Source organism: Hesperophylax consimilis, chromosome 3 (genome assembly GCF_061612785.1).
Source record: "Hesperophylax consimilis isolate HC1 chromosome 3, BYU_Hcon_1.0, whole genome shotgun sequence".
In the NCBI taxonomy this organism is placed as follows: Eukaryota; Metazoa; Arthropoda; class Insecta; order Trichoptera; family Limnephilidae; genus Hesperophylax; species Hesperophylax consimilis.
The window spans coordinates 34,747,931-34,763,958 of NC_142838.1; the positions used below are offsets into that span (position 1 = coordinate 34,747,931).

General features: G+C 34.7%; 1 protein-coding gene across 1 annotated transcript in view; it reads left to right on the top strand.

Annotated features, from left to right (window-relative positions):
- Positions 1 to 16,028, top strand: part of LOC149425329 (uncharacterized) — a 242,357-nt gene that overhangs the window by 214,288 nt on the left and 12,041 nt on the right. Inside the window, exon 7 of the mRNA XM_089650769.1 lies at positions 11,885 to 12,009. Coding sequence (XP_089506895.1) covers positions 11,885 to 12,009 — 125 coding nt within the window. The remainder of the gene's footprint in view (positions 1 to 11,884; positions 12,010 to 16,028) is intronic.

Here is a 16,028-nt window from a genome sequence, read left to right on the forward strand (position 1 = left end):
ACTGTATAGTGTACACGACTGCACAGTGCTTATTATCCATGTCCAAGTCTGGTAACACTTTCGTTTTAACCCTTATAAAGACCCCAGTTATATAGCCCTAGCTGACGTGTACCCAGCTTTTCTCTACTTTCTAGAAATTCTCTTTCAAAGATTAGAAATTAAATTTTATTTATTTTATTTATATACATTAAAAAATTTATACAAAAACACGTATGGGAAGAATTTATTCCCTTGCCCAGTAAAGGTCTCAAAACAATCATTAATCCTTTACTTTTTTGTTTTTAATAGAAAGACAAACATTCCTGGGTTACGAATAATCTGACGAATATGTGAAAATATCATTCTACTACCATAGTTAGCGGAAAATGCTTGTGTTGCGATGAAGGACTTAGCCAGCCTGCTTAAAGTTTTTAAAGTAAACAATCACATTACTTGCGAGGCAATTAATTAACCGGGTCTTCCCAGGTGCAACTTGCGCCTGGAAAAAATCAGAAGCCTGGTAGGTATTTCGTCAGAGTGCCTGGAAAGAATCAGAAACCTGGTAGGTATTTTGTCAGGGTCCCTGTGAAGAATCAGAAGCCTGGTTAATTTTTTGTCAGAGTGCCTGGGAAGAATTAGAAGCCTGGTAGATATTTTGTCAGAGTGCCTGGGAACAATCAGAAGCCTGGTAGGTATTTTTTCAGAAGTTTTTATGCCGGTTAACGTTGAAAAACCCCAGCTCACTAAAACACGATTTTGAAAACTGTAGCAAAATGCTTATTACCTGCTCTTGAGAGAAAGCTCGGTATACTGTGTTCACAAAAATGTAGAGAGTTATATGATTATTATTTCAAAGAAACACTTTATTTATAGAGTACGATCCATTGCGAAGATACTAAATTCTTCTTAGTCTTGTAACAAAAAAACACCAGAGTTCCGCAAAGTATCAGCTAAGAACCACTGGCTTATTTTCCTATTAGTTTCCACTTTCCTAGAAGAGGGTCGGAGGTACAATTTAAGATGACCCGAGGTCCAACAGAACTGTACGCCGGGGAAACTTTTATGGAAAATGCGACCCGTCTGGAGAGACGAACTGAAGCCGAAATAAGTTGTTATTTTTTGCATTCGTTATAACAAGAAGCTTAAAAAATGTTATTCTTATAAATATTTGACCGGGCGTGGCGAAGTCCTATTTTAACTGGACCATTTTGCATTTCGTTTGTTTGTTACATTCCGGTTCCGATTCAAGATGGTGGCTATGTTAGAAACATTTATCCCGTCAGAGTTCGCATGTTTGGCGGTTTCTACTATGAGCTGTCAAATCTAAATAATCCCTAAAATGAGATTTGTAACTCATCTGGATTGCTCTTGCAGGAACCAATAATAATAAATATTATGGTTCCTACTGGCCTGAAGAAAGTTTGAAAAAATAATTGCCATTTAGATGGTGAAATCTTTCTGGATAAATGATGTAATTCTGTATTTGAAATTTGAAAAAAATATGTGATTTAGTTATGATTTATAAAGTAGGTAGGAATTTTAGTACCTATTTACAAATCTTACGATTTTATTTCGATTTCTTTTCTCAAATTTTTCTGGCGCGTAAGGAGGGAAGGTGAATTTATATACTAATAGATAATCGAAAATTCCAAACATACCTTCTTGGAGGTGAGGTCTACCGTTTACAGAACTACTAGTTTTTAAGTGAAATTATATTTATTGGGTTTATTTTTATATCTGCCTACAATATGAATAGTTATCTTGCTTGATTGTTCATTATTTCTTTTCATAACAATTTTTACTATATATATTATCATCACAGATAATGCATATATTTCTTTGACACCTAGATTTTTATTATTACTAGCTGTACCCCACTACGCGTTGCTGTGGCTTATTCTGTCTTTGCAGATAGAGAAACAATAGCGCGTGTTGATTTTACGTTCAACAGATGGGGCTGTTTTTCAAAAAAAAAAATACCGGTCATAGGTGACACCTATATAATATAAAAACACATACTTATTCAAATGCAAAGTTGTACCAAAATTCAAAGCAATCGGTGAAGAACTATCGGAGATTTAAGATTTTGAACAAACAAACATTTATTTATTTATTTATTTAGACGCCGTTAAAGGCTTTTACAATATACATGATTTATGTTTACAGTGGTTCACAGGAGCAAAACAGTATTATGTTAAACAGAATAATTACTGAGAAATTATGTTGAAAATTAAACAAAAATAACATCTGGTATACATAGGTACATTAGCATTTTTATTTTCAATCCGTACAGTAGTTTAGTATTGAGGTTATTGTTACCTTCAATATTGAATTTGGTTGAATTTGCTGAGAACTAAGAGTTAGTTTTATTGAATCAGGGCTGTCAGTAAGACATCTCATAACAATTTTGGGAAAAATTATAGTTTTGATTAAGTATATAAAATTATTAGATAACACTCTTCTGTCTGATATCTGATGTGAGTGCATTGTTTAGGTTCTGTGATAACTTATGAATAGAATGGTATTATGCCTAATAACATTGATAATTACGACAGAGGTATGTGTTATTATAGCCTTCTTAAAGCTATATTCCGTGCAGTTGAACACATCTACTACTTCTGAGAAAGCATTGCCAACTGCATGCAATCTAGGTATAAGGGAGTTTCTAAATGACGCAGTCCTGATATTGTTATTAAAATTAAAAAGAATTTTGGATCGAGTGGTTCTAGTGGGTATATGGAAGGTAATTAGGCTTAATATATCAGGGCTGTCTATAATACCATTGACAATTTTAAAAATAAAAGTCAAATCGGAAATAAGTCTTCTATCTGAGAGTTTAAGTAGGTTTAATTCTTTCATCAAGTGATTGTAATTTATTGATTCTATAGGTAGACCGAGTTTATAGTTAATGTATCTTAGGAATTTATGCTGAATTTTTTCAATAGAATCGGAGTGGATTTTAAAGTAAGGACACCAAATAGGAGAATTATATTCGATTTGACTTTGAACAAGTGAGGAATATAAGATTTTTAGTGTTGAAATATTTTTAAAGTCTCTGCCATTTCGGAGAATGAAGCCGAGCATTTTTAATCCTTTGTTGGTGACTGTTTCTACATGTGAAAGAAAGTTAAATTTTGAATCGGAAATAATGCCGAGATCGTTAATTTCACTTACAGAGGCGAGAGAAACATTGTTAATTTTGTATTGATAGTTAAGGGGTTGTTTTGTTCTGAAAAATCTTATAATGTGGCATTTACTAATATTGAGATAAAGTTTGTTAGTTTTGCACCAATCTTGAAGTTTATTTAAATTTATTTGAATGGGAATACAGTCATTTATTGTTTTTATAATTTTAAATATTTATTAATTTAGATTTTTACATACAAACAGAGATAGATTTATAGTCTAGGTGAACCCAGCCACGCGTTGCTGTGGCTCAGTGTGTCTGTGCAGATAGAGAAACAATAACGCCTGTTGCTTTTACGTCCAACAGACGAGAGATTTTAACAAATAACATGCAAGTCTGAGGCAGCCCGCAGACCAGACAGTTTAATTGCAGTTTCATGCATTCAAATCCATTACGGAGTTATTATTATGGTGGTGCGCAACCGAGCGAGGCGACACTAGGGAGGCTTTTTTGAATTTTGGAATAGTTTACAACTTTCGCCGCAACTAAAGTCTCTCGTCTGCTAGGCTGTATAACATAATTTTGTTAAACATCGCTACGCACCCAGTATTTTTAGGCGTTTGCGGAAAAATGGGATTGCGGGTGAGTGTAGCAAACGATTTCCAAATACTCTTTTGATACAAACACATAATACATTCAAATGTTTCCTCTTCAAAATAATTTTCCAGTACCTCTTAGCAGTTGACCACTTTATCTAGCAGTATTGATTTTTGGTAGAAACGATACTTCTCTGTTGATGTTTTGATTTTTTATAATGTTTGGGTTAATAAGTCCCATAAATTAAAAGAAATATATTTATAAATATATATTTATGTGTGTGTGTGTGTGTGAGGGTGTGAGGGTGTGAGTTTGTATGCACCTTTATTCGAGGACCTTCACAGGCCTTTAGACCCAGAATCCGAGGACTCACACGAATCCGAGGACGTCCTCGGATTCAAAATGCGAAAAACTGAATATGTACCTATAATCTATGCGTTCTGATTGGTCAACTGTCGAAATTTTGGGCCGATCGGAGAGAGTCCTCATTTTCGTGGCGAAAAATATCGTGTTTAATTTGGCTAGTGTTTCATTAGTATGGATGTGTGACCACCAGGGCGGCGCCGCTAATGCTGGAAATCACACACAGACCCTAAACCGAGGACTCTCTCAAAGTCCTCGGTTTCGTGTTAAAAGGTGCCGATTGCCGGAATGTGAACACCAGGAGGCGCTGCAAGCTCGAGTGTCAAGAAATCTCACCTACGCCCTAAACCGAGGACCCGTCGTTCGAAATTCCTACGTGCATGTGTATAAAATAAGTATTGCACTGTTAAGATTGTGCCGACAAGGAATTCAGTTTTTGACTGTTGAAACAAAATTCAATATTGCGTTTCGTTCGTATTGTGAACTATGTTCTGTAATACTGTTTAATTCGATGTACGGTATTGTAATATTTAATAAGTAATTAGGACACCTGATCAAGTATTTGATTAATCCGCGTCATATATTCTTCTTTCACTTCATTCTTCGTTAATCCGCTCTATGACCCTATTACCTACACCTCACAAAAACGCCTCTGTCGGACAAGGGAAGAATATCGCCACCTGGATGGGTGATGTTTTCAAGCGGGTTAAGGAGGAGCTGTAGGAAGGGTTTTATTAATGCGGATCTTGAAGAGTCGGAAAAAATTACCAAACGCAGAGTAACATTATCATCAAATAAAACATACAAAATCGTTAAAAAAAAATTATGGTTTTTTAGGTAGTCTGACAAAAAAATTAAGACAACAAAGTCGTTTATAATTAAAATTATTGAACCAATATAATAATGATTTAAAACAAATATAATATTCTTATATAATATATAATATTCTTATACATCATTTTAAACACAGAAAATCTCCCAATGAAACTCGGATACATGACACAAGAGCCTCAAAAAGGATATACGAGATGTTCCAAAATTCAAGACAAGTTTTGGCCAAAGAAACCACATATATCTGGCAACCAAACTCTACAACATCCTTCATCCAAGTTTGAAAAAGATGGAAAAGATAAATAAGTTTAAGGAAAAAATCATAACATGAGTAGAAATTAATACAGACATACAATAGAATGTATTAAAAACATAAACCTACCAGTCCGCCTCAGCACAGGACCACCTAGTGAGGAGGACTAAGAACAAACAGATGAAACATTTATATTTAACTAGCTAGCATTAAACAACCAAACTCTAAGTAAGAATACTATTTCGCTTGAGACCTGTTTCGGACTAGTTCGGAAGTTTTCGGTACTTTCCGTATTATGAACGCCGATTACTAGCCGATCTGCTGTTGCACCGGGCGGCGTATTTCCTTTTACGTGTTCGAGGCATCATTGCCTCGAAACCCGCACGGGTTTGTAACGCCATTCTCCTTCCAAACCCGTGTTCAATATGAGGCATGCGTCCTCCTACTGAACACGAGTTTGTAACGCCATTTCTCTTTACAAATCCGTGTTCAGTACGAGGCATGCGTCGTCCAATCGTTTATAATTACCATGCGCATTAATTGAGCAATACGGATCCGTGTTGGTTTCGAAAGATTTTTATTTTTTAACGCCCTAGTGGACTTTTACATGGAATTTTAGTAATTGTAAGAAAACAAGACAAATGGATATAATTAAATTTAGTGCAAATCAGTAAAATATCAATACGATGCTTCAATATATAATACTGCTCTTAGCCTGAAATGATAAATAAAAGAAACTATTTATTTATTAATATAAACGCCATAATAGGCTTTAACATTATTATTATTTTTTTTTTTTTTTTTTGTAGATAGACAAACAGCTTTAACAGAGCAAATATAAATATATATATGTTAATTATAGTCAAGCCAAAAAAGTCTCCTATATTAGAATTGATTGGAGATGGAGTTTTATTGCATTAAAAAAAAATATATATATACAAATATATTATAGGTGAGGAGGGGAGGAATAGGAATTTAGGATGAGGATAGGAGATGCTCTGGATACATTCCATACTATTGTATTAATTTTCGATCGTACGAGTTACTTCTAATCGATATTTGTGAAGTGTATTGCTAAAAATGTCTATGTTTTGAAATTTAGTATTATATTGGGCACATATACGTGGAATGGGTGAATTTTTTCTAAAGTTAGTTCTATATGTAGGTAAATGAAACAAATGGGATTGCCGTGTTGATCTTGTTGGAATATGAATATTTATTAAATTGGTTAGCTCTTGTGAGTCGAGGCCATTGTTAAGAATTTTAAATAATAAGATTTGGTCAAAAATCATTAATTAAAGTGATACATTGTATTATAAGTATGCAGTGGTACACAGAAGGGAAAAATTATTTTAAGTATTAAAGACAAAATAAGAATGTGAGTACTTAGAAATATTATCGCTGAAATGATACAGTTGTTATTAGAAGTACACTGAGATAATGTTGAAAGAAAATAAAAAAGAACCATGTAGATACTTTTGTTATTTTGATTGATTAATATAAGACATAATATAAAACAAAGTATTTATGTATGGAAAATCTAGTATTTAGATACAGGATACAATTATTTAATGTGGGTTACATAAAAAAAGAAAAAATATGAAGTACTCATAAGGTAAAGAATGTTATAATAATATAGAACATTTTATGTAATTCCTTGGGCCTCGACAGTATTTTGTGAGAGGTTTAAAATATTGCCGTTTTGTAATAAAATCCCAATAATAGAATATTTCTAAATATATCCGAAAACTAATAACCGTTTTGGAAAGGATATGAAATGTACTTTCAAATTTTATAATTCAAAATAAATATTTAATTTTAAAAATATAAGTATTTTGCATGCCAGCATAAGGAAGTTTTAAAAATGACTCATCTTACGATTTTTGTAACTAAAATTACTGATAATGAAAAAAAACGCATTAATATTGTGATAGACTAATGTATTATAAACGATATTGTCATCTCAGTTTTTGTCGTGCCATATAAAAAATAATCAATATAAAATGCTCAAAGTACATAATTATTTTTTCAAATAGCGTTTGGAAACTGGATTCGTTTATGTTGACTTCTTAATTATTTTGCGGTAAATTTTTAGATTTTTTTATAAAGCGTGATTTTTTATCTTTTTAACACCGTTAAGATCATATCCTAACCATGAACCATGAAAGTAAGGGAGATACAACGATTTCTATGAAACATGAGATTAAAAATTTGTAAAAAAGGTGACTTGTTTTTAAGTAGAATAGATCAAAATTATTAACATCAAGTATATCTATTCATACATTCGCATGTTTATAATTGAGTATTGAGATTATTATGAACTTTAAAATTATATTTGTTTGAAATGTTTAATCAGGTATTGTTAAATCAAGGCTATCAGTTGTAATTATAATTTTGGATTAAAAATCATAATTTTGGAAAATCATAATTTTGAATAAATTATAACATAAAAAAGTAAGTGTGTGCTCACAATTTCTGCGCTATAAACCAATAAAACAGAATAAATAATAGAATAATTTTATTTACTCGTCAGGTATATAACATTATAATAGAGATTAAAAAAAATAAAATATGACGAGTTGTACCTATTAAAAACCAAGGATAGAAATAAAACTACATTCAAAGATGTATACGTTATGTGAGGTAATCTACATAACTAGGTACCTACAAATAAAAACATAATAATATATATTTTTTTAAATCAATATTTTTTGGCAGGAGGTTCATTATCATCAATATTTAATGCAATTTTGTGAATACGTTTTCTCTTGATCAATTAAGACTTGGCTGGTCGTCCTGATTGAATCCTTCCTGTAGCCGCATGATAGACCCTTTCTTTGCGGCGAGCGATTGATATAGGTTGTACATTAATTTTTCGAGATCTTTGCCGGCTATTTTTTTTCCACACTATTTTTTTTTTATTTTTTTTATAGTAATACCGCACAAGAGTCCCAACTGCTCCCGTCTGGAGCCAGTGAGACTATGGTATCCCCAATTGGAGTATGTTATGAGGCTGAGGGTATTGTGGAGGGGAGGGAGATGGGGAAGAGGAAGGTGGGGAAGTACCTGGCTATTCAGATCTGGTCACCAAACACGGCTAAAGCCATCTCAAGCAACGTTTCAATTCTGAATGGTGGTCTTACACCAGGGCGATACTGAGAGTATCATCCACTCTGGAACGTGCCGCAAATATACTATATATTATTTAAATTAATTAATTGTGAAATAACACAAATTAATCAAATAAAATTTATTTGCGCACGCCGGGTTCGAACCCGCGACCTTCGGATCTGTAGTCAAAAGCGTATACCACTAGACCACGCCGGCATAAATGATAGTATACTCAAATTAAGCTTTGACAAATCACATCCAAACTTGGTGAGAATTTTTGTTGAGCATTTGAATTCCTTTCCAAGATATTAGTAATTCTTTGCCACTGGGCTTGAATATTTCAGGCTAAAGCAGTATTATATATCAAATCATCGTATTAATATTTTAATAATTTACACAAAATTTATTGCATTCATTTGTCTTGTTTTCTCACAATTACAAAAGCCCACTAGGGCGTTAATAAATAATAAATACCTAATAAAAAAGGTTCCTAGATTATGCGTTTTATTGCCCATCTTTAATACATACACAATTTACAAATACAAAAAATGTCTCGGAACAAACATGGATCCGTAGTGCTCAATTAATGCGCATGGTAATTATAAACGATTGGACAACGCATGCCTCGTGCTGAACACGGATTTGGAAAAAGAAATGGCGTTACAAACCCGTATTCAGTAGGAGGACGCGTGCCTCGTATTGAACACGGGTTTGGAAGGAGAATGGCGTTACAAACCCGTGCGGGTTTCGAGGCAGTACTGCCTCCTATTGAACACGGAAAAGGAAATACGCCACCGGGCGCGCGGGTGGAGGGGTGCATTGCCTGTCGGGTGTCAGCCGTAATGATCTCTTATCAAATTCATATATTTAGATAGGCAATTCAATTTTATTTTGAACCTTTTTTTAAGTTTTGTGCAAATTTATATTTTAAATAAAATATTTAATAAATGAGGCGTATACTTTTGTTGCCTGTTCACCGAACGAGCGAACGTTAGGACGAGCCGCGACGCTTCCAAGATACGTGTAAGAAATTCGTTCCACACTATTTCGAAGACCAAAAACTATAGACCACTAAATCGAGGACCTTCCGAGATCCGTGTATTTTACGTATGTGTAATCCTGAATACGTGGACAGGCCTCGGATATGGGAAGTCCTCAGTTACCGGCTGTGTATTCCGGTTTTTTGAGGACCGTTTTCTAGGTGCTTACCGGGTGTATGATGAAACCGAATAGACAGCAACGATCACGATTAACTTGAGTATACGTATAAGTGTAGAATACATGTCTACTTTATATAATATAACAGGACCTCGAATTCGGGTAGCCAGTTGAAGTCCTCGAAATCGGGATTGGACAAACAAGGGTGTGTGTGTGTGTGTGTGTGTGTGTGGGAAGCATGGAATGAGGGTAGTTTTTCAAGCGCGCCTATACTTCGGGGACATTTGGAGAGTTTGGTAACAGGCTTAAAGTATCTGTCCCCAAATTAACATTTTCCATTACATACGCAACCCATGGAGTGAAGCCAATTTTAAAGTTGTGCAGAAGGTATGCTTTGAGCTATACATTACTAAAATATCTATAAATTTCACTATCGTATCGTACCTGTAAATAAGTAGGTACGATACTAACTATATTTTAATAGTCAAAAATTTTAACACGAAACATAATAATAGGGTTTCGATAGAGCATAATTCTTTTACGACCAACTATGGAGATATTGCGACATACACAGAGTTGTATGAGCAGTTTGTAGTTGTAAATTTTCGCAGGAAGCCAGTTCACAACATTACAAGTTAGAACGTCAGTAGTATGTTTCAGAATCCCGATGCAGGTCACACTCTGCGCTCTGTGTACCTACTGTACTAGGCTGACTTCACAAGTTTGTGTTGAAACTTGATATTGATTTTGAGAAATGTGTTGCGATCATACGAACATGTTGGATGTTCTGACGTTAACGATATCAGATATTATTAGATCACTCGTACAGATATTGTTCACAATGCATCCCCACTCAGTTACAGCAACGTGGCAGTTCGACTAAACTATTGTGGATATTAATTTACTAATAAACATGACTTAAATTATTATTTTTTTTTTTTAAAGAAAGACAAACATTCTCGGGTTACGAATAACCTGACAATATTTAAAAAAATCTCCTACTACCACCACAGTAAGCTAAAAATGTTACTTGTGTTGTGATGGAGGACTTAGCAAAGCCGAGGAATTGAACACAATACGCCTGGATGGGACCCAAACGCGATGTCAACTCGGCCAACAAAATATACAAAATATTATCAACAAGTATGAGTAGATTTGCGTTACATTAGTAATGATTTAGAAGATATGATAGTATAGCCTTCTTGTACCTAGCTTATGTGCATTTATAAAGATTCGCTACATCTGCGTACCTTTACTAACTTCATATCACAATGTTACTTTTAAAAACTACATTACATCGACTATAATTCGACTCCGTATCTCATTCCCGTTCAGAGATTTTACGTTGAGTATTCTTCGGGCATCTCCGACTTATTCTATGCATCCTCTCTTTAAACACTCCTAACACTATTAAGAACAATTTTTTTAATTTTTTTTTTTTTCAATTATATTTAAAAAAAAATAATTTGTGCACTAATGTAAAATATATACATTTTTTAATATATTAGCTAAACGAGTGTGTCTGCCAGTATCGGAAACAGTATTTTCCATGACGAAAAGCAATATTTACCGAAAAAAAATTAAATATTGCTATCGCTTCGCTATGTTTGCTTTTTTCTTAGAATTTTCAAATACTGGCTGCAAAACGCGTGTAGGCCGCTCACAACTATCAAATAAATTCGACAACAGTTATAATTAACAATAATATTCAATGCCCAGAGTTGCTAAACAAGATTGCATTCAATGTACCTGCGCGTTCAACATGCTCTTGTGTCCTGTTCAAGATTGATCAAAGCAAAACGAACTCTAACCAGAATTCTTGCCTGAATTATGCAATTATTACAATAGCGAATTATCCAAGGTTGATATTTTCAGCTGCGAACTTACCAAATACAAGAGGTCCATAAAAGAATATTTCTCTGATGGTTTGTGAATAATGTTTATGTCTCTATTGTTTATATCTCTATTACGATTTGATTTATATCTACAAACTCTCTCTATGGCTATAAATGTAGTGTTTTGTAAATTTTTCGTTTTATATAATCTTTTGTTTTGTATAATTTTTTTAATTCAAATTCCTTTCTCATAAATTTAATTTACTTATTCCATGTTATTCTTAGTAGAGGTAAAGTCACAAGGAGGAAATCTATAATTGTTTTATTTTAGCTATACAATACTTATGTGCGAACTGATTAAATGTAAACTGTCAATTTCCCGAAAATAAATAAATAAATAATTTCTGTGTTAATTAATTGATTTTTAAAAAATGATCTATTTATGAGTGTTTTCTGCAGTTTAATAAACTGTAATTCATTATAAAATTACCACACGAACTCCAAACTCAACGAAATATAGATTTGCGACACAGCTCAAAACCATTCACGGGCTTTTAGTTTCCAGTTGCCCTTTCAAGCTACTTTTAGGAGTTGGTCTAGCGGTCCTTGTAAAGCTCGCTCCTGTTTCAGACGCGAGATCGCCACCCTCCAGGCGGAGAACTACAGCTTGGAGCGGCAGCTGTTCAGCTACCAGCGCAGTATAGCCTGCGCGCACTCCCGGGGCACCTACTCCGATGACTTGCCCACCCCTGACGGTAAGGGTAATAATCAGTTTTACTATTCAAATGCACATTTGAGGGATCCTTTATCTCGTAAAGACACGATAGATTTATAAATGTGCACATCTTTCTTCCGCCAAACTATGTAGTTGAGTATTTCTATTGAGAAATTGATTAAAAAAAAACTTGGGTGTTAAATAAATTCTAACCTAACATTTATTCACAATTCTCGGTTTTCCGCATATTATTTGTCCTATTCATATTGTAAGCGAAAAGCTCCCGGCTTCCCTTTCTATTGAAAGACATCATGAAGCAATCTGGGACACCTTTTTCAAGTTACAAAAAGATCAAGGGAACTTCTTGACTCACAATATGGCAAGACACAGACAAGGTAACTGCAGTAGATAGTTCTCCACTGATTTATAACGTTTTTATTAAAAAATATGGCCCTTTGATAATTCTATTAAAAATGTGGTAGTAAATATTGTGTTCATCTACTAAAATCTAAAACCTAACAAAATTAAATATCTTATTAAAAATCTTTCTTTTCGAGATTCAAAACCTCAGAAAATACGACCTATCCAATTTGTGTATTATGCAGTTAGTGCAAAATTTTCTTCAGTTATTTCTTATTATTAAGAATGTTTTTTAATGTCTTCATTTGGAGATGTGTTTATTTTGTAAAAACATTATATAGTACATGCATTAAAATGTGGTAAGAGGGAAAAAGATTATTGGTAAGTACCGTAGGAAAACGCTCTTAGAGATTGTAATTTTAATTTAAAACACGAAAAGCACCTAAGTAGGTACTCAAATTATTATAATGTAATTATGCACAAACAAAATACGGTAAGTAAAGGGTGGCGCAAAATTCATCAACCCATCATGAGACGCTCTCACTTTTGCAAATAGCGTCCTATCTCTTAAAATTGTAAGTAAATAGAAGCAGAATACATACGGAGATAAATGAGTGTTGCTAATTTATCAAGAAACTCTCCAAATTATTTGTAGTCCGGTTAAAAACGGGATTGCAGGCTGTTTCATATTTTTTTGATTATTAATCATTTTAAGAAATTCTTAATAAATTTGCAATACTCATTTTTCTCGTTACACGTTGACAAACTATGGATCGCTCTGAGATATATCGCTCATCAAGGACGTAAAATAATTTGGTTATAAATAAATATTTTTTATTTACAACCAAAGTACTTCCTTAGGAAATCGACTGAGGACTTTTGCGCCACCTTGTGTAGGTAATTATTTTCAGTATTTTCTGACACAACATTTACCTAAATAACCTCTAAGTCTTATAAACGAAGAACCCCTAAACTCATTAGTTTCACATAATTTTTAAATACATCTATTTGATTGAACAAGAAGATAATAAGTAATAAATCTAAACGAAACATGAAGCAGTACAAGACACAAGAAAATAGAAAGATATCGGTCACAACTAGAGGTGAGGCGTTTTTATGGTACCCAGTTTTTTTTTATTTTTATATTAACTCCACACAGGAGGCCCTGAAGAAAATAATTTCCCTCAGGGCCTATGTCATCTTTGGGGATGCTGTGTGGAGGGTCTTTTTGTGGAGAGGAAGGAGTGAACATGGGTCTTGAAGAGTCCCATGTTGTAGGAGGGAGGAAACACAGAGGCCGGCAGTTCGTTCCACAGCCGAGCTGTTGAACTTAAGAACGAATCGTAGAAGCGACCCGTTCTCATGTGACAAGTGTCAACTGTGTACAAATGTTGGGCACGCGTTTGGCGTGTATCCCGACTACGCACCGGTGCCGAAGGGATCAATGACGCTAGTTCCTCAGAGCATCTTCCATTGTAATACCGATAGAACAAGGACAGCATACCTACCTGACGCCTGTGCTCTAAAGATTGCAGTCCGTTTGTTAAGATTGGGGAATCTATCAAACGGACCGCCCGTTTTTGCACAGAGTCAAGGGTTTTTTTCAGGTATTTAGGGGCTCCGGACCAGAGATGGCTGCCAAATTCGACAGTAGGGCGCACTTGCGATTTGTATAGGGTCAGCAGTTGTGTACTATTAAAGTATCTGCGGGCCCTGTACAGTACGCCCAGCTTCTGAGAGGCCAGCTTTACTCTGGCTTCAATGGAGCCCCCATACCTGAGCTGGTCACTTATAGTTACACCAAGCATATCAATGGAAGGCCTGTTCGGAAGATTGCTTCCGTTGAAGGAGACTAGATTATCATTTAGATCCCTTTTAGACGTAATCAGACAGGATTGGGTCTTTGAAACATTAAATTCGACGAGATTACTTTTACCCCAGGAGGAAATACTCTCGAGATAACCGTCCATTCTCTGCTTCAAAGCCCTCCGAGCCGTTGGAGTTTGTGTGCCCTTTGGGGGCTTGTCAAACAAAAAGCTATCATGAACTGTACTGTCATCCGCGTAACAATGAATTGGTGCACATGTCAAAAAGTCATTGATGTGCAACAAAAACAAAGTCGGAGACAGAACCGATCCCTGTGGGACGCCAGCATTTATAGAGTGTGAGGATGAGGTGAAACCGTCAGCAACTGCCTGAATCGACCTATCCCTTAAAAAGTCAGCAATCCACGTACACAGGGATGCGGGAAGTCCGTAAGAAGGCAATTTGTTGACAAGTCCTCGGTGCCAGACCCGGTCAAAGGCCTTGGATATGTCTAGTGCGACCGTTTGGGTCTCACCGTGACGTTCCAGGCACCGCCCCTAAACATGCGACACATACGCGAGAAGATCACCGCACGAGCGGTTCCGCCGGAATCTACACGCCGGAATCAGTAAACGTACCGGGTATTTCCATGCGATACTTTGTACTTGTGACAGATCTCCAAAATACCTGGTTCCATAATACTCATAAGTATTTTATACCGGGACTAAATATTTTGAATAGGTAGGTACTTTTACCAGGTATTTTTAATGGGTATTTTTAATAGGTATTTTTATGGGTATTTTTTATGGGTATGGCAGAATTTATGCGAGTGCATTAGAATTACGTATTCTGAATCAATCCTCAGGTCGGTATTAAATACTTTTGAGTATTTTGTCATCGGTATTTTTACCAGGTATTTCTCTGTACCTGTAATCATTGTACCCAGTAACGAAAAGTACTCCTAGGACCCACCTCTAGTCACAACTAGGCATCGAACTAATATTTGAATTTAATTTTGTTTCTCGAATGAATGAATGTAAATCTTGGAAACGGGAATTAAACCACTTCCCGACATTCCGTTCGAGCTGAAATTTGGCAGAATTAAATGGCGGGTTCGGAATAAGGCTGGGCGTTCAATTCCCGTCGAGGCATTTATTTTTACTCTGGAGATATTTTTCAATGGGTATTTAGCTCTTGCAAAGTTCCAGTGTGTCATTTCAAGTTATTTCAAACGTTTACTGTTTTTTTTTGTTTTGTATTATATCTAGGCGTAACAATTATGAATTTAGTATTAAAAAAACATCAAATTACTCGTATCTTAGGAGCTGTGCCGCTGCACGGAGGAAATATATTTTGTAAAAAAAGTGATGCCAATTTCCTGATAAAATATTAGTCATTCTTAATATATCTAGAACACGTGTACTTTTCCTATTAAATATCACGAAGAAATGCGACAATATCAGTATTTCAATATCAATATTAGTATTTGTATTAACACGTGTTCCGCCGTCCTCATAAAACATTCGCTTTTACCTGATATTTTGTTAGGAACTCATTCGTTAAAGGTCTGCAGTCCCGTTTTTAATAGAAAAACGAAAAATTTGACCAGATTTTTAACAAATTAACAGTATGTTTTCTCCGTGTGCTAATACTCTATTAGTGGTGTAATGTTTAAGTTATTGGAATAAGGAGGAAATTTATTGAAAAAATTTTAATCCTGGTGAAATTATTAGTTTTCCTGTTAAAAATGGAACTGGGGGCTTATAACGAATGATTGGACAAATTTCATAACAAACTGTTAGTAAAGCACGAATATGTTATTAGGAAGTCGGAACACATATTCTTCAAAATTATAACAGTTTCGCATCTCTTCCATTATATTTATTTGGACAC